The sequence below is a fragment of the Megalobrama amblycephala genome, linkage group LG10 (genome assembly GCF_018812025.1).
Source record: "Megalobrama amblycephala isolate DHTTF-2021 linkage group LG10, ASM1881202v1, whole genome shotgun sequence".
In the NCBI taxonomy this organism is placed as follows: domain Eukaryota; kingdom Metazoa; phylum Chordata; class Actinopteri; order Cypriniformes; family Xenocyprididae; genus Megalobrama; species Megalobrama amblycephala.
Window position 1 is genome coordinate 27,875,115 of NC_063053.1, and position 22,471 is coordinate 27,897,585.

A 22,471-nucleotide genomic window follows, 5' to 3' on the forward strand; every position below is an offset into this window, starting at 1 on the left:
TGAAGCAGATAAACAGTTTCGCTATTAGAGACGCTGCTGGTGAGCACTGTTGTGAGACGCACAAACTCAGGTAATTCACGTACACTTAATATCTCTCTCTCTCTCTCTCTCTCTCTCTCTCTCTCTCTCTCTCTCTCTCTCTCTCTCTCTCTCTCTCTCTCTCTCTCTCTCTCTCTCTCTCTCTCTCTCTCTCTCTCTCTCTCTCTCTCTCTCTCTCTCTCTCTCTCTCTCTCTCTCTCTCTCTCTCTCTCTCTCTCTCTAATAAATGCATTAATAACTAATGCATTATAAGCCTCCGTTACTAGCTCTAAAGTGAGCTCTACAGTGTCTGACCCAGTACGATTTTAAGGTACATTTGTAGAGCAGATTTTGCATAGCAGTTATGGGGCAGAAGGTTTAAACTCTTAAATTTGTTTTTGATGTCTTAAGCTAAGAGTATATCTTCGGCCAAGGCCAGACAGCTTGATCAAATGTTCCCACTTTGTTTTCTTGATAGATGTAGTTTCCAAATCCAGAAATTAGCAAGGGAGTGAGCAGACCTTGCAACATCTCTTGCACTTACAGAAAAATGAAGTAATATATCATTAGAACTGTTACTTGATATCTGTGCGAAGGTTTCAGAGTGGGAATTTGTGCTGATCAGCCAACGGCCTCAGTGAGTGCGTTTATGTGTCAGTACAATTGTTATTTTCGCTGCTCTGTCCTGCTAAAATGACTTCAGTGCTTTAACAGATGGAGTGAAGTTATTCAGTGATGTCACTGGTGTGGTTACCATGGCATATTCGCCTGTTATGTAAAGGATGATCTAATGATGCTGCCGGGGTCCACATGGCTTGTGTTTGTGGTTTGTGTTTATGCCTCATACAACATCTTTTTCCAGACCACATTTCTTCAGAGGGTTCGGACTGAGCGTGTGTTTATGATAGTGAAGTTTCTGTTTCCCAAATGTGTGTGTCCTGCATCCTGTTATGTCCTCCGTCGCTGTGGAAACGCGGCACATGTTTTCAGACTGTGGAGGCACCATGGCAACTGCAAGCAGTTAGTCACATCTTGATGGTGTATAATTCCTTGAGTTAAGAGTAAACTGCTTCTCAGTAGGGGATCCTTTTCACCATCATTGTGGTACCCAAAGAAGTCGCACTCCGGTCATTTGACCATCAAATGCTCTTTACAGTCAAATCTGCCAGTTTCTGTTGCGAAGATTGCCTTTGAGAAAGTTGGTGAGAAATTAAAGGTCCCGTTCTTCATGATCCCATGTTTCAAACTTTAGTTAGTGTGTAATGTTGTTGTTAGAGTATAAATAAAATCTGTAAAATTTTAAAGCTCAAAGTTCAATGCCAAGCGAGATATTTTATTTAACAGAAGTCGCCTACATCAAACGGCCAGTTTGGACTACATCCCTCTACTTCCTCCTTTAATGACGTCACTAAAACAGTTTTTTGACAAACCTCCGCCCACAGGAATACACAAGAGTTGCGTTTGTAGAGTGTGTTTGTCGCCATGTCGTCGAAACGCTGTTATTTTCATCCCGCAGTTCAATCACCGGGTCTGATTCCGGCTCAAATTGATAGGGTAAAATTAAAGACATGTTTACAATAACACTGAGCACATGCATCTTCACGTTATGGTAAGAGGCGTGACCTTTCCGGGCAAGATGGGCTAAGCTGCTGTCGAATCACAACACAGGAACCGCTGGCACAATCAGAAATCGTTACGTATTTCTGCAGGAGGGACTTCATAGAACAAGGAAGTCATCAGCCCGTTTTTATGACAGTGGAAACAGCGGTATACAGATAAGTAAATTATGTGAAAAATACTGTGTTTTTTTTACACGCGAAACATGAACACATGTTATATTGCACACTATAAACACAATCAAAGCTTCAAAAAAACACGAAAAACGGGACCTTTAAGGTCCTACACATTTGTCTCGGGATTGTCTTGCATGTTTAGTTTGGATAGATGGACTAATATGGAGCTAAGGGAGTTAAATCTGTCTGGCTTCCCCATGGCTTTGGTTAAGCTGAGACCTCTCTATATTCCCTTTGGACTAAGCTGAGAGAGTTGTGACTAATTTGGATGATCCAGTGGCAGTCATAAGTTTGAGTACTGTACTCTGTTTACATTCTGTACTGTTTACATTCTGCTACATTAGCTTGAACCGTTTCGAGAGTTGATAGTGTATGTACATTTTTACATTTACTGTTTGGCAAATTTTTGTTGGTAAAATCTAGACAATTCAATAGGTGACATGCTATCTGGAATTTCTCATGAGCGTGAAAGATTTCCACATACAGATTTCACAGCAGGTTCACCATGTTTACCAACAAAAAGCTGCTGGGTTTGAAACGGTGTTGTTACTGTTAAAGTGTAACTGCAGATTTTTAACCCTCTTTGTGTTGTTACAATATCGATAGCATGTGTAAATTAACAATATTTCTCTGTCCTACCTGGATTATTATTTGTCAGCAAAAGACTTTTGACAGCTCCAGGGCTTTCGTGAAAACTACAGATTATACTTCCACCTTTTTGTATCCTCGCCCATGGACTGTCGGATTGACGGAGAGTTATTAACAGAACAATTATTTGTAAGGGTAGGTTTATCACTGAAATTGTATCGTACTTTGTCTTCTCTTTAACCCTCTGGAGTCTGAGGCTGATTTGGGGCTTGGAGAAGTTTTGACATGCCCTGACATTTGTGCTTTTTTCAGTTGTTCATAAACATATAAATGACTAAAGTGTCATTACACTGTATTCAGCACAAACTAGGCTACAATAATATGTGAGGAACATGTATGTACATGTTTGTATTTTTGAAGGAATAATGTTTATGCGTGGTTATTGAAAAAACAAAAAACTTAAGTCACTGAAATAAGGCCAAAAAAAGTATATTAAATCTGTGTTCACAAGACTTCTGGGTATTGGAGGTTGTAGACTAGAGTTTTTGCTTCAGAATTATGTAAAAATTATGCTGCCTACTCCTTCATATAAAACAATACATTGATTTAGTTTTTGTAAGACACTTTTTGTCAAGAAACACAGTATGCGTGGAGGTGTGAATCTGCATGAATAATGGGCCATTTACACCTGAGAAGACAAAAGAATCACATAATAATGACCTGAAATGAATTGCATATTAATGAGACCTTTCAGTCAGGTAGGCTGTGAAAAAAAACCTCTGTAATAATGTCTCAGCTCATCATAAACAGCAATACTGTGAAATATTATTACAATTTAAAATAATGGTATTCTATTATATTCTTTAAAATAAAATGTATTTCTGTGATGCAAAGTGTCTGAACAATTATGTTACCTCTATGGCATTTCATATAGGCTTTTAGCTTAAAAGCATGCACATTTGGAGAAATATTGATGGATTCTTATATATTTATGTCAATTTTCTATACTGAGAAGTAATATTTATTGTCATCAATATGAGTGCTGGATACTGTGTTTTTAATTCATACTTGCAGCCGGAGGGCGCTCTCTGTGCACATTTAGTCCACAAATTATTCTAAAGAAGAAGAGGACATTTCAGGAATGGTGTTTTTAATTCATACTTGCAGCCGGAGGGCGCTCTCTGTACACCTTTAGTCCACAAATTCATATAAAGAAGAAAAGGAACTAGGAACTAACGGCATGTCTTCTAGAGATCGCTAACCATTGCTTTAACATCCAAATAAACACTTTTCAAGACAATAAATACACGATTGAGACGATGAATGCATGTATTGCCTCTGAATTTGCGTCTGAATAGCGCTGGCTCCGTGGGCGTGGCCGCATTAGCGGATAATGAGCTGAATCACAGACTTCTGACATGGCTCTCTTTTCATACAGATTTACATAAACACAGAATGTTTGTTTTCGATTTGACTTACACGATTTAAAACCTGACATTTCAACATTTCTTTAGACGTAAGTGTCATTTTTTTTGTCATTAGTATTCATAAGTTACAGTTCATTTTCTGAGAACTATCAGATTGGGCTTCCTTCAGAGGGAGGCGAGAGATCACGCATTATGTTAGTTTTCTTTATTTTTACAAAAAGCACAACATTGTGTTTTTACTCTGAGTGTACACAAATAAAAGAAGACATTCTATAGTTTCAATTGATATATTACTTATGTCTCTATTATAAGAAATGACGGAGTATTTTAAGTCTGTTTTGCTGCAATGTGAAAAAAATTCTGCAAAACGCGCCGGAACGTTTTCAGACCTCAGGGAGTTAAACAGCATTATGGTTAAAATGGAGCACTATGGCAACAGCTTTCTTATCTGTACGCGACAACGTTTTACAGTTTGGCATAAAACACTGTTCGTGGTCATCCAGTTTGAAATGTTTGATTACAAACATGGAGGTTTTTCTGATTTTTCCGTCACAGCGTTCACTCCATATTTATGACTCTTTGCAGCCTTTAGCCACTGCCAACAATGTGCTGGATCCTTCACTGTAAACCGCTTATAAAATAACACGCTTCCGCTAAATGTTTACTCTTTTAATTCTTGCACCCGAGAACAGTACAGATTGACAACATTATAACTAAAAGTTTGCTAAGAAGTATTTCCTACTAAACTAATGATGCAGAAACTACATGCTTCACTTTAAAAAAAAACTTAGAAAATTAGAAATGTTGCATTGGCCACTAACTGAAATAAAAAATTTACTAAAACTAAAATAAATAAAAAAAATAGAGCTAAACACAAATATTAAAATAAATATAATAATAAAAATGACAAAGCACAACAAAAAGCAAAACAAAAATACTAAAAAATGAAAACGATATAAAAATAAAAGCTCATTCAAAATATTAATAAATACTTCATTAATATATCAATAATCCTAAAATGACACTGGCTTATACTATATGATCTTTGCTTCATACAGTACTTTGCTACACAACTGACATCAGACAATGGACCTTTTTTTTTGCCAGCCAAATTTTGCTAATGCGACCACACCATTATCCTTTATATAATATGTATTTAAATGCTATTTTTCTCAACCACATGTTTGTCCAAGGCATCTCTTGACTTGTGTTTAGTTCCAATCTCAATTGGTTTTGTGTTGGATGTTGTGGTGACCCAAAACAGTACCAAAATTATGTACACAAAAATGTTTTTAAAATGAAATGTTGACATTTATCAATGAGCTGCAAATGCCCAACACTGTATATTTAGGGATATATACAGTGTTGGGGAAGCTACTCTGAATCCTTGACAAGCTACAAGCTACTCATAAGTTGAAGTAGTGAAGACAAAATCAAGCTACCCTTCTAAAAAAATTGTAGTAGCTACACTACAAGTTACTATCAAAAAGAAGCTGGCTGCTACTTTTTTGTATATTACTCTAACTGAATAATTGTTAATGAATAATGTTTTAAGTAAAAGATTTTGGGTTTAAAACAACGTAATGCAATACAATTGTGATTTCAAAGAGGAGCCAGTTGTTTTATTTAGTAAATTTATTTAAAGATAGCCTACACACCATACTCATTTATATCTCAAACTGACTGACTGTCAAAGTACAAACAATGTAACATCACTGCACTTGAAACTCACAGCACATGCAGCTTTTACTGTGAACTGGTCCATTTAGAGATGTGAATCATGAGCTACTTGTGTGAATACTGTACTATACAATGGTTTTCAACCTGCTAGTTTGGAACACTCTGCATCCAGTCTTTGATAGATGGCTGATCACACCATCTGTGGTATTTTTTTCTTTTTTCTTTTTCTTTCTCAATAGCTATTTAACAAGAATTTGAGTTAATGGAATCAAAACAACCAGCAAACAACAGCATTAGACTTGCATTAACCCCTCTTAGTACTAGACGTGCAGGAAAAGCTGCTATTTAGGTCACTGACCCTGAGAGTAATTAGCTGGTTGTGTTGGGAAATTTCTTGGTGCACGTGGAGCGTAAGCAAAGTTTGGTGGTAGTGGTGGGGGGTGCAGGTGAAGTTGCAAACAGGAAGTGTCTGGCAAAATAAAGTCCTACTGAAGCTAAAGCATTTGGAGTAGAATGTAAACAGCTGCTCCTTAACTGCTGCCTGCCTGTGGGAGGAGCTGTTTTGTTGATTTGGGAGCAGAGGCTGACATGTACAGTACAGTATCTGTTTTACTAAGCTTATTTCTTATCATGAATGTGTGCCATTCAGAGTTTAATTGAAGAGATCCTCCAGGCTTGCCTATATTGTGTTCAGCAGGATTTCCAAGTATTGATCTGTTTTCAAAGTGCCAGCAACTTTGTAGATCCTTTCAACACCTGCTGCAGACATGCGTCCCCATACCATTACGTTTCCCCTGCCATGTTTAATGGATCAACACATGCATTTGGCATTAAAACACTCCAGTCATCTAATACGAACATACCTTACACCATCCAATGTTAGGTTGTTAAAATTTGTCTTGTTGGACTGCAGAACATGGCTCCAATCTTCCACACTCCAGTCCTTATGTTCTTTGGCAAATGCAAGGTGTTTTTTGCAGTTGATAAAACTAATAAATTGTTTCTTTACTGGTACACAACCTCTCAATCCAGGCTTTTGTAGCTGTTGGCTTACAGTTCAAAATGAAATGGGAGGTTCCTCACAATCTCATCCAGATCTTTAGAAGCTGTTTTCAGGTGATTTTCATCCTCCTGTCAAAATGCTCACTAGTCTTCCCTGACCAGCCGCAGCACTTTACATTCTGCATGGTAGTGGTCTCACTGTGCTTTGTGGCTATTGTGACCATTCATATCCTGCACATGAGCAATATCCAAAAACGATTGACCAGATCTAGCCATCTCAACAATATCCTCCTTGGTTGCAGAGGACAGCTGCTTCCATCTGGCCATTTTCACTAAAACCCACATAACATCTTATAATATAGCTAATACCAGCCACATAGGGATTTATTGAATTACAGGCTGGGAATAATGACTGCAAGCTTGGTATGAACACTTCTGCACAATTCGGTATGTGTCATTGCATCATGACAAATTATACAATTGGATCCTGGAACACATACATTAGTTTTACACTCCTGGCACAACTTCACAACATGCATACAAAATATTTAATACATTTTTAATAAAAAGTTTGAATAAAGTGCAAAGAAGACCATTTTCCTAGGTTGGACATCACCTTTGGCCACTATTGTACATTAGGGCAAACGTATTGGGACACTTGACCTTTACTCCAACAGGGACTATAATAGACATTAATGTGGAGTTGGTCCCCCCTGCCTAAGTGAAGTTTTTTTTTAACCCATAAGAATATACACTGCTTGGCCAAAAAAAAAAAAAATTAAAAAAAAAAAAAAATGTTGTGACGTTATCTCCATCGAGAGGTACGTCAATTTTTGGTCAAGATTTATTACTGACAATACAAAGTCTTCTCCATCACATCCCAAAGACTCAGAGGTGCCAATTCATGTGTGAAAATGATTCTTCATGCTCCCTCCCAACCATTCTTTCACAATTCTTTCTTGAGCCTGACGAATCTTGGCTTTGTCATCCTGGAATATGGCCATGATGTGTCTTCCTACATGGTTGTTTAAGAAATGAAAAGCTACACACTCCATCAATTAGGATTAGAAGAACTTTTGCCAAACATATAAAATGCTAGAAACATAATCACTGCAGTAATAATCCAATCATAGACTCTTAAGCATTTGCCAATTTAAATCCAAACAGCGAATTATTTTATATAGATAGATACATAGATAGATATAGATATAGATATAGATATAGATATAGATATAGATAGATAGATTTTTGATGTCCACAATATTTTATTTAGGCAGTATGTACAAAATGCTAGCTTTTTAATTTAAGTGTCTTCACACATTCGTTTTGTCTATCTCTGTCTGTTTTTCTCTCAGGTGGAAGGTGTGGGGAAGTACTTTCGGGAGCAGCTACTGCAATCTCGTCATAGGGGGGCGTTTGAACTGGCCTATGTGGGATTTGTTCAGCTCACGGAGATGCTCTGCAGGTGAGAGGTCAAACTCAATTAGATTGCACGAGCTAACCCAACAGTTATTTAATAATGATGAAAGCACACATACTGACTTCTCAACTCTCTGTCCAGTCAAATAGTTCCTTTGTCATTACGCAAATTCAAGATGTTTTCAACCCAAAGGCCTCAGACAGAACAAGTGTGCATCTTTAGATAAGGAAGTGCTACACCAGAGCCCCTAATATTATGCTTGGCAACCACTTTTCATACCTGAATGAGTCCAGCCCCCCTCCTCCTCATCCCCACTCCCTCTCAGCTGCTGGGCTGGAAACCAGTGCTGCTCCTGAAGGACAAGCTTCAAATAATCAGGAAGTTTGAAAACTGTTAACATCTGGAAATGTGAGATTTAATGAGCTTTGGAATGTGTTCTCTGCACAGAGGTCAAGGAAATTGACTTGCTCGCTTTCACGACAGTGACATGAATGGGACAACAGATCGGTTCTGCTGCTGTGGAGCTGCAGATGGAGCCTCTTGTAATTTTAATTCACCTCTGCAGTTCTTTTTTTTTTTTTTTTTTTTGTTTCCATGAAATAAAAATGGTCATAGTTATCATTAACTAAAACAAAAACTATTTAAAATACGTTTTTGTTAATTGAAATAAAGTTAAAATAAAATAGAAAATTACATTAAAATATTAAACTTATTTTAGTTAGTTACCGAGGAAACATTTCTATTTTTGTTTTACTTCTAAATGGTTAGTTCACCCAAAAAATGAAAATTCTGTCATTAATTACTCACCCTCATGACCTTTGTTCATCTTCGGAACACAAATTAAGATATCTTTGATTATATAAGAGTCGTTTTTTTTTTTTTTTTTTTTTGTCACAAAAAGTATTCTCATCTCTTCATAAAATTAAAGTTGAACCACTGCAGTTAAGTCGACTGTTTTAACAATGTCTTTAACACCTTTCTGGACCTTGAAAGTGGTGGTTAAATTGTCTATGAACGAGTCATATACCTCTCAGATTTCATAAAAAATATCCTAATCTGTGTTCCAAAGATGAACGAAGGGCTTACGCATTTGGAATGGCATGAGGGTGAGTAATTAATGACAGAATTTTCATTTTTGGGTGAACTAACCCTTTAGGTACTAGAATTACTAACTGAAGTAAAACTAAAGCTAAAATTAAAAAATTGAAAAACAAAAACTAATAAAACAAAATTATTAAAAATTAAACCAATTAAAATCAAAATCAAAATATTAATACAAACTATAATGGCATATGCAGTAAATAATATTAAAATGAATCTCATAGCTATTGTCTGGTCTATTAGGATATAAAAATAACGCTCTGTTCACATACTCAGTTCTGTTATAAAAGGGTGTTCTTTGTATACAATAACAGAAGTGACTTTCTTATGTTATCAAGACGTACAACTTAAATTTGAAAGCAAGTTTGGTTAGTGTGTGCTATAAAAAAACATTAACTATTTTTTTGCTGTGCCATTTATGTTCATACGACATGAAGCAAGCACTTCACGAGTTAGTCTTTGCTGTTAATTGCAGTGTTAAACTCCCCATGTTAAGTGTTCTCAATCTCTCCAGGTTATGAGAAATGGTGGAAAGTAGGTGTATTGTGGGTTTTTAAGTGGGCGGAGGAGAAAGTCAAAAACTGAACCGGTTTAAACCGGAGAGCTTTTGGGCTGCATATCAAAGAATGAAAGAAACAAACTAGAATAGAAGTTGAATCCATGTTGTTCACAATTCTATTTCTTATAGTGACTTATAGTTAAACAGGATATGCAATGAGTAAAAATGGATGGAACATATTCACCAGGAATTGATCTGTAATAGTGAGCATAGCCATTGAGATGTTGTGCTTAAGTGGGTGATGTGGGTTTGAGTCTGCTTCGTCTCTTTTTCCCTAGTATTTCCTGTCAATCTCCTGGCATCCCTATCAATAATGTGCAAAACGTGCGTGCGAATATATGTTTAGTCCTGAGATGTCAACTTTTCTTGAAATCCCTGAGGAAGTAGTAGTGTGTGTTTTGTGGTGGATCGGCCTGTATTAACAGTTGTGTCTGTATTGAGTCTCAGAGGTGCTTCTGGAGAAGAAGCATTGCTGTGTGATTACACGGCTCCACCGGTAACCGCTAAGCCCGTTACGAGGTGTTGATTGTGGGGCGTTCGCCGGCTGCCTTTTGAAGGTTTCCCCTTGTGTTTGGGGTAGTGTATTACTGAGTGAGGTGTGTGTGTGTGTGTGTGTGTGTGTGTGTGTGTGTGTGTGTGTGTGTGCGTGGGCGCTTGCTGTGTGGTTTGGATTGTTTGATCTGGCCTGCTCGGTCCAGCGCGTCTGGTATAACGGTACTTTTCATAACGAGAGGCTCGCATTTTTCTCCGCTCTCAAAGTGGGCGTCCTGCACACGCTTGGGCAGCTCCTGCTATGTGTTTGTGTGTGTATTCATCCGAGGTTTGCAGTGTAATTACAGTGCTTGCTTAGGAAAGCATCTCTATTATTATTGCTCATACTTTGGAATTAGGGATTTGAATAAACTGTTAACCTGAATTATTAAACCTTGTTGTGTATATCGTCCCATACTGTTTATGCTTTGGACATGAATGATTCCTGAGATCATGCAGCTTTTTGAGCTTTCTTTTCATAATTACAGCCTTATGAATGAGAAATTGCTGAAAAATAATTTTCCTCAAGCATTTGCTTCACTTAAACTACTGTTCAACAGTTTGAAGTTAGTAAGATTTTAAAAATGTTTTTTAATGTCACATGATCCTTCACAAATCATTGTAATGCTGATTTGGTGCTTATGAAACCTTCTTCTTCTTCTTCTTCTTCTTCTTCTTCTTCTTCTTCTTCTTCTTCTTCTTCTTCTTCTTCTTCTTCTTCTTCTTCTTCTTCTTCTTCTTCTTCTTCTTCTTCTTCTTCTTCTTCTTCTTCTTCTTCTTCTTCTTCTTCTTCTTCTTCTTCTTCTTCTTCTTCTTTTTTTCTTCTTCTTCTTCTTCTTCTTCTTCTTCTTCTTCTTCTTCTTCTTCTTCTTCTTTTTTTCAGGATTCTTTGAATACAAAGTTCATTACAACAGCATTTTATATTATTTTAAATGGTAATGTACATCCCAGGGCTAATATGACCTACTGTAAAAGTAATGTGTAAATTCTCATACTGTTGTAGTTTTATGGTCCTACACTGGATCTTGACAACAACAGAGTCCGCAAACACTGTTTTTTTAAAAAAAAAAAATCAATGTTTTTTTAAATCTTCACGACTTTTCTGCTGTAATGTAACTTGGCTCTAGCCTGATGTTTTCCTCGAATGAGTGTTTAAATTCAATTATTTTATAGTCTCTGCTTTGAGATCACATTTGGATGTGATTTGATTTTCAGATTGCTTTGAAAACTGTGGATAATATCACATCTGAGAATACGTAAACAAAAATGCCTGAGAGAAACTGAGAACCACATAAACTTGGATGCCCACAATCATGGGAGCCAATGTCTTGTTCATAGTTCCACAACAAGGCATTATGTGGGTTTGTCTGTAATCTCTCTCTCTTTCTCTGTGTGTGTGTGTGTGTGTGTCAGGAGTGGGAGTGCTATGCTCCAGCAGCTGCCAGCACACTGGCTGAAAGAGGTTCTTGAGGAAGTGAAATCCAGTGACCCCTCCTCTAAACTGTGTGCAACCCGCCGAAGTGCAGGAATACCCTTCTATATCCAGGTTAGTACTCTGTGTACAGCAATGATCATATTTTTCCCCCCAAAATTAACACTTTACTGTAACATCTGTAACATAAACACACACTTTACTAAACAAACTTTATTACTCAAAAAAATAAAATAAATAAAAAAATTGCTCCAACTACTTAAGTTATAGCCGTGGAACGAATTAATCTTTCCTATTTCAGTTAAAATCCACAGCTATCATAACACATGCTAAATGTAACTTATTTAGCATGTATATTTAATGAACAAGTAAGATATTACAGTACTTGTCACTGGCAAAAGCGCAGTAATTGCTTATAGAGTCAATGTAGTGTTTACCTTCATGTATCTAATCTTCAGCACAATGGTAACCAATTTTAACATTTACTCTCCTTTTCCAGTCCTAAGCAAAGCATGCTGGGAGGTCGAAATCCAAGACAGTTATCAAGACAATTTCAATTTTAAAGTTACTACAACTTATAAAAAAAAAATAATAATAATTAACACAGACATTTGAGTTTAATTTAAGCACATATTAAGTTAAAGGGATAGTTCACCCAAAAATGGAAAATTATCCCATGATTTACTCACCCTCAAGCCATCCTAGGTGTATATGACTATCTTCTTTCAGACTAACACAGTCGAGTTATATTAAAAACTTCCAAGCTTTATAATGGTAGTTCATGGGGCTTCTGAAGTGAAGCGATGAGTTTTTATAAGAAAAATGTCCATATTTAAAACCTTAACTATGGCATCAGCCGTACACAAGTCTGGTTTTGGCAGAAGAGTGACCTCTCCCCCGACGCATGACGTATTGATGAATGAGAAGCACAGAGGATAAAACAAAACAAAATACCAGTCAAAAATTAGAACTCTAAAATAAGAATTTTTAAAGTGAAATGTAGGACGAGCTAGAGTTTGTTGCCCAGCCCTATTTGTTTGAACCACACAAGGTGTCTACTCTCACCTAAGCTTAAGCTACTCCTACATCCTACGTAATACATCAGGTCAGAGGTCACTCTTCACCTGGAGCTCGACTTGTGTACGGCCGTTGTCTGAAGCCAGTTATTATAGTTAATAAAGTTTTAAATATGGATATTTTTCTTACAGAAACCCATCGCTTTGCTTCAGAAGCCATGTGGATTACTTTTATGATGGTTGGATGTCTCGAGCACCTTTTTACTACCTTTATAAACCTTGGAAGAGCCAGGATATTTTTTTATATAACTCTGATTGTGTTTGTCTGAAAGAAAATAGTCATATACACCTAGGTTGGCTTGAGGTTGAGGAAATCATGGAATAATTTTTGGGCATTTTTTGGGCAAACTATCCCTTTAATGTAATGATCTTCATTATGTAAAATAAACAAGAATAAAATATGTTTGCAACTTGGTTAAATCACTAAATTAGGTTAGGTTAAATTAGGTTTTTTTTTTTTTTTTTTTTTTAAATACTTGCAACCATGCATTTATTTAAAAGTAGGGTAGGCATGAACACTTTTTGTTATACTGGTTGAAAGTCTCTTCACATCCTGATAGCAATCAATAATAGAAGTTGTCTAAATATAAAAAAAAAAAAACATACATTTATCTTCTGTGGAAGTCTCAGGGCCAACAAAATGTTCATCCGATCATTGCATTCAGTCCGAATGCAATGATACGATGTCCTTCCTGCCTGTCAACATATGTATTTCCATACCTCCGCGCACCCTGCTTGTGCTGACGATCAGCACGTTCCGTATGACAGTCACTGAGCGCCACAAACAAACAGCAGCCACGTTTTACAGTTCCTCCTAAACTAAAACAATGAGCTTATGCTGCGTTCTCACCATGCCGTAACCGTAATTACATTCTACCTGGAGCTGTTCACGTCCTCAGGCTTTGATTTGGGGCACTTTTACCTACAGTCTGAGCGTAGTCTAACATTTACCACCAGCGTATGTGAAGTTCTAGATGTACAGCACTCTCAAAACATTTGTTCTTTCACAAATATGCAATAATCTGACAATCTCTGAAGATTTCCACCACCAGGAATTAGTTTCATTAGTATTATCTGAACATCTGTGGATCTGTAATTGATTCCATATAGTTTTTATGATGGAGATTGTCCCCAGTGGACAGTTGTCTGAAAGGTCAGAATAGCTAAATACTGAAGTCAAGGAAAAATAGGGTTTGGATCTGAAATGCAAGACAATGAGAGGGTTTTAGGGAAGAATAAGACAGGGAGAGGATGGATAAACTCAACACCTTGGCATGAGCACACATTCCTGCGGTATGTCCCGGAAAAGGTGGTCTTGCACGATGAGTTCACACCCTTTGGCAGAGGGACAAAAGAACTCCAGAGACTGTATTTGGTTACATATTGTGAGTCATTTTTCCACTGTCATGCTGTCATTCACTGTCCCAGTCTCACAGGAATGTGCTGTCTTAAATACAGCGTAATGGACCGTTTATTCAAAAATGAAATTTCTATCATAATTTACCCACCCTTATATCATTCAAAATCATGTCAAAATGTGAGAACTTGCCTGTTAATCTTCCATTGTAAAGCCCAAAGTATACTTTTAATGTCCGCGTTCCGTGACTATCCGTGCACTGTCTGTGTGTAATTTTCATTAGGAGGGTCCACGGATGTCCGCACACACTGTCTGCATGCAGTCCAATTTGTACAACAGCACATGTGCGTGTGACTTGAGTGCTTGAAAACGGTCCACTGGATAGTGATCATGCATCAAATACGTCTTTCTGCCTTGGCCAAAAGAGTATACTTTGAAAGGCCCGTGCGCTAAACTGTGCGTGAGACGGAGCAGAACGTGGAAAATTAAGTATTCCCGGGCCTTAAGTGATAAATATAATAAAACTTTCTCTGTGTAGGCCCTGCTGTCTTCTGAGCCTAAATCATCCAGTTGTGGACTCCTGAAGATGACCATGAGATCTCTGACGGCATTGGCCATGCCGTCTAATGATGGAGCTACTGAAAGCAGCACTGTGCCACAGGTGGGCACACAGACAAACACACTTTATCTCTGAGGAAACTATGAATAGGATCAGGCATGTTTAATGGGTCATTGTTTTTATGCACATACAGGTCCATGCTCTGAACATCCTAAGGGCTTTGTATCGAGATACGCGTCTGGGGGAGAACATTGTGCCGTTTGTGTCAGAGGGCATGCAAGCTGCTATCCTAGGTTTCACTTCTCCTGTGTGGGCCGTGAGTGTATAATAATCCCTTTTCTGATTTCTATACCTCTTTCCTGTCTATGTCAGTTCCTTCACTAACATTTTGGACACGGTTAATACAATGCTACTTTTTGAAGTGTCATGTAAATAACATGGTTCGTGCATATGATAATAATTCAGTACCACTATATACAGTACTGTGCAAAAGTCTTAGGCACATTAGTATTTTCACCAAAAAAAGAGAGAGAAAAAAAAGAATGGTTTTAAGCCAGTTATTTATTTATTTTGCTGTAGTTTGTCAGTAGGAAATATCAGTTTACATTTCCAAACATTCCTTTTGCCATTAATTGTAATAATCCAGTGAGATTTTGCTCCACGTGGAGATCTGATTTTACCATCATCTGGGATTACATGAAGAAACAGAAAAAAACTAAATCCAGACAGACTAAATCCAGAAAAACTGGTAGCTTTGGAGGTACGTTTTTTTTAAAGGCCCACTGAAGTGTCTTGGAACGTGCAGCATTATTCAATATGTTGATGTAATTTCAACTGAAACAGGAAGACGGCGAAATATCGAACAGCACTGCCCGTTTTTTAATATTTAAACCAATAGTGTTTTGTTTATATCACAGCTTGGCCAGAGCCATTAAACTCAGTAAAACCTCTGTTTCCTTTTAATATCTAACCATTTATCCTCCTAATCTCCTCTATATCACTTTAAAATATAGCATTCTGTGCAGAATTTAAATGAGTCAGATACCTTTCGTGGTCTGTGCCGACTCACAGATATGATCCGCTCTGTGCTCTCATGTCCCTGGACCAGAGCAGACTGTGCTCGCGCTGCATTATACTAATGCGAAAACGGACTTCATTCGCGTCAATGGAAAGCATATTTACACTATATAGTGCTAGAGACTAGTAAATGTGTGAACAAATGACCGATTTCAGCCGCAGCTTCAGTTTCTGTTGATGGTCTAGGATGGGGTGGGACTTCAGATTCTAGAGAGCATTTGATTGGACAGAAGATTTGATGAGAAGCTGAAGTGCGATGTGATGTCATGACAATCCATGATCCATTTTAGTGGAAGTGAGAGACTGTAAGTTTTGAATGCTTATATCTCCTAAATGCGAATTTTGTCATTGTTTTGGAACACACCAGCCAGGGCTGGGCGATATATCGCATGCGATTGTCACGCGCATTTCGTCAGTAAAGCCGGTTCCCTGATTATCGCGAAATCACCATCACCTGCTTTCAAATGGAGTGGCATTTAATAGACAGAACCGTAGATCACTGACAAGCGACGCAATATTGCATTCATTATCGAAGGCGATTCATCTGCGATAATGAACGCGATATTGCGTCGCTTGTCTGTGACTTTTGCACAATACTGTATATCATAAAAAAGTTAAAAAGCCTGAGTGTCATTTGTTTGCAGATGCCACTTGGTTTGATATTTAGGTTAGTTAGGTTTAAGTTTATATATTTCTCTTTCCAGTGTCTCTTGTCTCTTCTGCCTTTCTCACACTCATTTGTTCACTATTCCTCACATACACCACCCTGTCAGATCATAGCTGTTGCTGAGACACTGACAGGTTAATAATTAAAGTGAATGAGAACACAGGGGACAGGGGCAGTATGTGCGGTCACACACACACACACACAGCTGTGCGGTGGTCCTGGCCGGTTGCCCTGGATTGCTTGCTTTGATCACCTCCACATGGGCGACATGGCTCCTACAGGTCATGATGGCGACAACTCCAGGTCACATTCCTGTGCTCTCCTCCTTCATACCTGTCTATCTGCCTTTACTTCTCTTTCATACATCTCTCCTCACTTCATTTTCTTATCAGTTCATTCCTTTTGAGTCCTTTTTCCCTCCCACTCATTCCATATACTCTCAGGATGTCAAAAGATCTGCTACTGTTGCCGTTTTCCATCTTTATGGCAGAGCTCAAGACAGCAGGCTTTACTGTGTAGAGTACAGTAAGCCTAATCCTTCCCACAATGCAGCAGTCAGACACAGAGAACACACACAGTTTTCTTGTAGTCTGTGAGGAATGTTTCTTAAGCTGACATAAAAATGTGATCAAAGTTATGAGCTGGTAACACTTCGAACATAAAGTTTGGTGTGTCTAGCATTACTTTGGCCACATAAGATTTTGATTTGAAGGCCTTTTACTGTTCTTGGAACTCAAGATGTCATCAGACCCTGCAAATCTGGCTTCTTAAGTTAGGTTGCACCTATGACATGCGTGACATGGGCTTTTTTTCTCTTGTACACCCTTGAGCTGCAAGACCAATTTTTGCATTGTAATTGTCTCGAGGGCCATCATCATGTGCTCTGACTCACTACTCTCTCATGTCACAGAGGTCATATCATATTTTTTAAATTAATTTTTCCCCCAGCTACATTAAAATGGATAGTTCATTCAAAAATGAAAATTCTGTCATCATTTGCTCACCCTTGTGTTGTTCCAAAGCTATGTGCGGAACATAGAAAAAGATAATTGAAGGACTTTGGAAACCAAACAACATTGGAGCGCATTGACTTCCATTGTTTGAACACATCAAACGGCAACACTGAGACATTTCTCAAAATAAATTATTTTATGTGCCACAGAAAAAAAATTAAGTATTACATACTTGGAACAATGTAAGGGTGTGTAAACGACGTCAGAAAATCATATTTTTGGGTGGACCTTTACTTTAAAAGTGTTTTTGCATCAAAAATGTTCAAAATGTAGTATTTTCCACTTTTTCCATAACTTTTTTTTAATCAAACAAAAAACAGTAAACAACAGTGATAAATGTGACCACACCTTAAAAACTATACTGTAAATGATGAGATGAAGAAATAAAGGCCACCATTTAAAGACATTAGACTGTTATTGTGGCAGACAAATAAATCATTGCATAGATCTTAGAAAAACTGGCTGTAGATGTCAATGAGCACCACATTTTTAAGATTTCAAGCACCAAATTCTTAGTCAAAGGTTAAATGATAAATATACATGGAAGGAAAGTTTGCTCTGACATCAGTTTCCCCATCCTGTCCACTTTCTAGGTGAGGAACTCCTCAACTCTCCTGTTTAGCACTCTGATTACGCGGATATTCGGGGTGAAGAAAGGAAAAGATGAGCACTCCAAAAAGAACAGGTGTGACTTCAGTTGTTTTATACACCACTCGTGACTACTAGAGATGCATGATACTACATTTCTCCACCGATACCATTAGCCGATTATTCTGAGTGATATCTGTCAATACTGATAGTTTGGGGGTTCTGCCTTTTATACCACCTTGTTAATTAATGATTATTTCATTTATAATTCTTAATTAATCATTATATTTTTAATTATATTTTGAAAGAAATGCAAATAAAATATTCTCTCCATTTCTTCAACTTGTTTCAGAGTAACTGGTATCAGTTATAAACAAACAAATTACTCAAATTAATATTAACACACATTAACTAAATTCTGAAGATTAAATTAATATTTCTTAACTTTCTGAATGTTATTAATTCATATAATTTCTATTTATATTGCTCATCAAACTGGCTTCTTAGCATTTTCTTCACACAAAACACAAATTCAGTGCATTTTCCTTCCCTCTTTTGATTTCCAGGATAAATCGGCCCTGGCTATTGGCTGTTTTAAACTATTGGCCGATAGTGTGAAAATTTCCTTTATCAGCTGATACTGATTATTGGCCGATATGTCGGTGCATCTCTAGTAACTACAAAAAACACTATAACTACACTATAAAAAAAATCAGAAGTTGAGAAAATTCAAAACTTTTTCAGGTCTTCAAAACCAGTTTCAGTTCTTTTTTGAGCAATGAGTATCAATTTAACAATTAAATTTTGTATGTGCTTTCAGTGAACATAAGTTCCATAATTCATAATTTATGCTTGTGGATCCAAGTTTAATAAGCTATCATTTTGAATTTAAAAAGATTATTATGTATTATATTGCACATTAGTAATGTAAGACATTCTCTTTCTTTTGGCTGACCTTTCCACTGCTAAATTAAAGTTTGCTCAACTTGTGTATCAGTTAGTTGCACAGAATGTCATAGTTGCCTTTCTGCACCGAAACCATTGTGCAGAACTTCACCAATAGGGTACACTAATCATCCTAATGGTCACTTTTTTTTTTTAATACTAAGCAGAGCTAAAACATCTTCATTTTGAATAATAAATATTTGCTCATAAGTCCCCATGCTTTGACTAAAAACACAAATTATTCAAGTTTAAGGGATAATGGGTGATCATTGCTCAAACTGAACATGCTCACCAGCCTGTTAGTTTGACCCTCTTTATCAAACTTGATATTGCCAAAGTCAGATGTCAATTGTCAAGTTCTTGATGTTTAATATTTTAAATTGCTCATACTAAATGGTCTAAAAGGTGACATAATATATATATAATAATAATAATTTTTTTTTTTTTTTGTATCGTCAACTTTTTCTACATTTAAATAGTTCAGTCAACCTGTAAAATAGAGTTTGTTTGACAAAATGTAAGATGGATTTTTTTTACAGTGTACTTGTCCTGTCATCCGTGACTCAGTACTTTACTATCCTTACAAAAATGAACTATATGACCTTTTTCCAAATGAGAAACAATGTAAAGACAGGACTTGTAACATTGCAGAATGTAGCCAGGTGGTTGGAGAGAAAAAGTTGAAAAGAGAAATTTGTGACATCAACTGAAAAGGAAAGGTGTTTCAGAAGAAAAGCTAGTTATTACATTGTAATAAAATATTAAGACTTTTGATGCAAGGGGTCCATTGGAATACATTGGTTTGATTTAAGTCTTGTCGCAATGTTCACTTAGTGTGGATAGATCTTGTTGGTGAGCAACAGTTCTGTGTGACCCTGCTCTGTCAGGGGTTGTTCACTAGGTGTCACTGAAGTTCTATGCTTTTTCACCATCGAATCTTCCATTCCAGTCATTAATCTTTGTCGTATGTTGGCATACAATGCATGGACACCTTCCAGCCCCTTAAATGTTCTGGATGTTCCTCCTAACTCCCTGTTGGCCTTTGTTTGTTTGTGTTCTGCCTCTATCCTCATCCCACGTTTATCCACCCTTGCAAAGGCTTAATCTTTTGCTCACAGTTTCAACTCTTCCCTTTTGCTGATAACCTCAAACTCTCGACAGGCATTTGAGTTGACGCACAGGGGTTAACAAACTTCAACGCGTGTTTATCTTTTCCGTAGTAGAGGGAATGCTAACAACATCTTGCCTCAACACGCACGTTGACACACTTCTGGCACACATTCACACCCTCTAGATTGCTGCCGGGTTGACCGTGACCTCTGATCCCTGGCCACCACAGGACGGGGCGGGTGGGCCATGATGGGACCTCCTGCTGCGGAGATTGCTCTGCGTCAGCTCCCTAATCTCATCCAAACCAGTGGAGCGTGAGCTGTTGCAAGAATGTCCTGATGCATTCTGGGATTGAAAGCAGAGAGGTCACGGATGGAGTGAGGAATGACTAAACGGGAGTGGCACTGACCTCGTTGAGGAACAATAATGGCTCACTCATGAGATCATGGTTTGTTATGATTAATCGGTGTGCTGATTGGACTTAATTGGAAAATCGAGCAGGCCATAATGACACAACCCGGTGCGTTGGAATACCTCACACTTCAAAGAGCCCATGTGGTCCCAGGTCAGCTGACCGTGGCATTTCACTAAGATTACCAAAGGATTTTCTAAAGAGTCGCTAAATCTTGAGGTCACTGAAACTCAGCAGAGCTTTGTCATAATTGTACTGAAATAACGCTGACTCTTCGGTCTGGCTCCGGCACTCTGAACATCCATAGTCAGGATCGTTTACTTTCAGGATAACTTGTCCAACAGCTCAATGTGTTTGTCTTTAGTTTTATGTGTTTTTTATGGCAGAAATCTCGGTCCTCCGGGTCACTCAACTGTTGCTTAATGCTATTTTGTTTAATTTCTCTTCCTGTGTGCAAGTGTGTTTTGTGAGTCTTGGGATTTGTGCACTGACATATACTTATTTTGACAGGCTGTTCTGTTATGACTTTTTAGGGACTTATTTACAATCTGCGTGTATACTTTATAGGCTGTGTTCGCAATATCATACTATCATACTAATAATATTTCTGCAGTGTACAATATGTATACTGTGCAAAGTATGCAAATGATCTATGTGTGAATTCTCCAAAATGCAAGGTGTGTCCCATCTTGCATACTTCTGTACTGTCTTGCACTATTTTGTGTGTAAGTAGTGCATTTAAAATGTAGCTTCATTAAAAAAAATCCATATCTGTTTGGGTCAGATATGGACAAACCCAACCATTGGTTTCAATTTTTTTATTAAAATTAAATTTTTAAATTAAAACTGTTGGGTTTGTCCATATTTGACCCAAACATGGGTTGAAACAACCCAGCATTTCTTTAGAGTGTACTTTTCTAAATGTCATATAATAGATGGCAGAGAGTATCGTTAAAGCCCACCCAATAATGAAATTTCTGTCATTAATTACTCGCCCTCATGTCGTCCCAAACCTGTAAGTCCTTCATTCATCTTTGGAACACAAATTAAGATATTTTCAATGAAATCCAAGGTGTTTCCGAACCAAACATAAGCGGCAACGTCATTGCACCTTTTGAGGTGAAAGGTATCAAAGACATTGTTAAAATAGTCCACGTGACTGCAGTGGTTCAACCTTAATGTTATGAAGTGACAAGAATACTTTTTGTCTTTTCAAAAAGAAAACAAAAATAACGACTTTTCAATTTTTCTCTTCCCTGTTAGTTTCCTATGCTGTTGACATAGTGAACGCAGTGCAGCGCTTCCGTGTTTGTTCGAATGCCGGTTTAGTATTGGCTGACGCTGTACATGTGAGCAACATTGTTTTGTTTTTGTGCTCTATGCTGTTGATGTTTACTACATCAATAGCATAAGGAGACTAACATAAAAGAGAAGAAGTTGTTGAATAAAGTCTTTATTTTTGTTTGGTTTTTGCACACAAAAAGTATTCTCATCGCTTCATAAAATTTAGGTTGAACCACTGCAGTCACATGGACTATTTTAATGATGTCTTTACTACCTTTCTGGACTTTCACTGACATAAATTTCATTTTTGGGTGAACTTACCCTTTAAGTGACCAGTGTAAGGTACTTAAAGGGAGGAACACACCAAGCCGACGGTCGGCCGTCGGGCAGCTTTTGTTCGTCAGCCGACTAAGTTTTCTCAGTGTGTTCCGCACTGGCGGCTGAAGTTGGTCCTCGTCGGCTGTTTTTCGGCCGATTCGACATGTGGAATCAGCATCGGAGCTCGTCGGTCCGTCGGGCCATCTTATCATTCTGATTGGATGTTCAGCTACTGCCACCTGCTGGTTCGGAAAGGCATGTCTTCTTACGCAGGTGCAGAACGGACATGCTACTTGGCCGTTGGCTGTTGAACATTGGTTTGGTGTGTCAGGCCAACTTTGGACACTGACTCTACCGACAAACCCCACAGACTGCTTTTGTTGCCACTAGTTCGTCGGCGTTGGCTTGGTGTGTTCCTGCCTTACCACTACCATTCAAAAAAAAAAAAAAATAATAAATAAATATATATATATATATAATATATATATATATATATATATATATATATATATAT

The 22,471-nt window shown here is 37.6% G+C and overlaps 1 protein-coding gene across 2 annotated transcripts in view; it reads left to right on the forward strand.

Moving 5' to 3' along the window:
* thada (THADA armadillo repeat containing) overlaps positions 1 to 22,471 on the forward strand; it is a 122,613-nt gene that overhangs the window by 25,382 nt on the left and 74,760 nt on the right. For both annotated transcript variants that reach the window (XM_048205621.1, XM_048205623.1), the window contains exons 22-26: positions 7,864 to 7,973; positions 11,533 to 11,665; positions 14,523 to 14,645; positions 14,737 to 14,859; positions 17,894 to 17,985. In XM_048205621.1, coding sequence (XP_048061578.1) covers positions 7,864 to 7,973; positions 11,533 to 11,665; positions 14,523 to 14,645; positions 14,737 to 14,859; positions 17,894 to 17,985 — 581 coding nt within the window. The remainder of the gene's footprint in view (positions 1 to 7,863; positions 7,974 to 11,532; positions 11,666 to 14,522; positions 14,646 to 14,736; positions 14,860 to 17,893; positions 17,986 to 22,471) is intronic.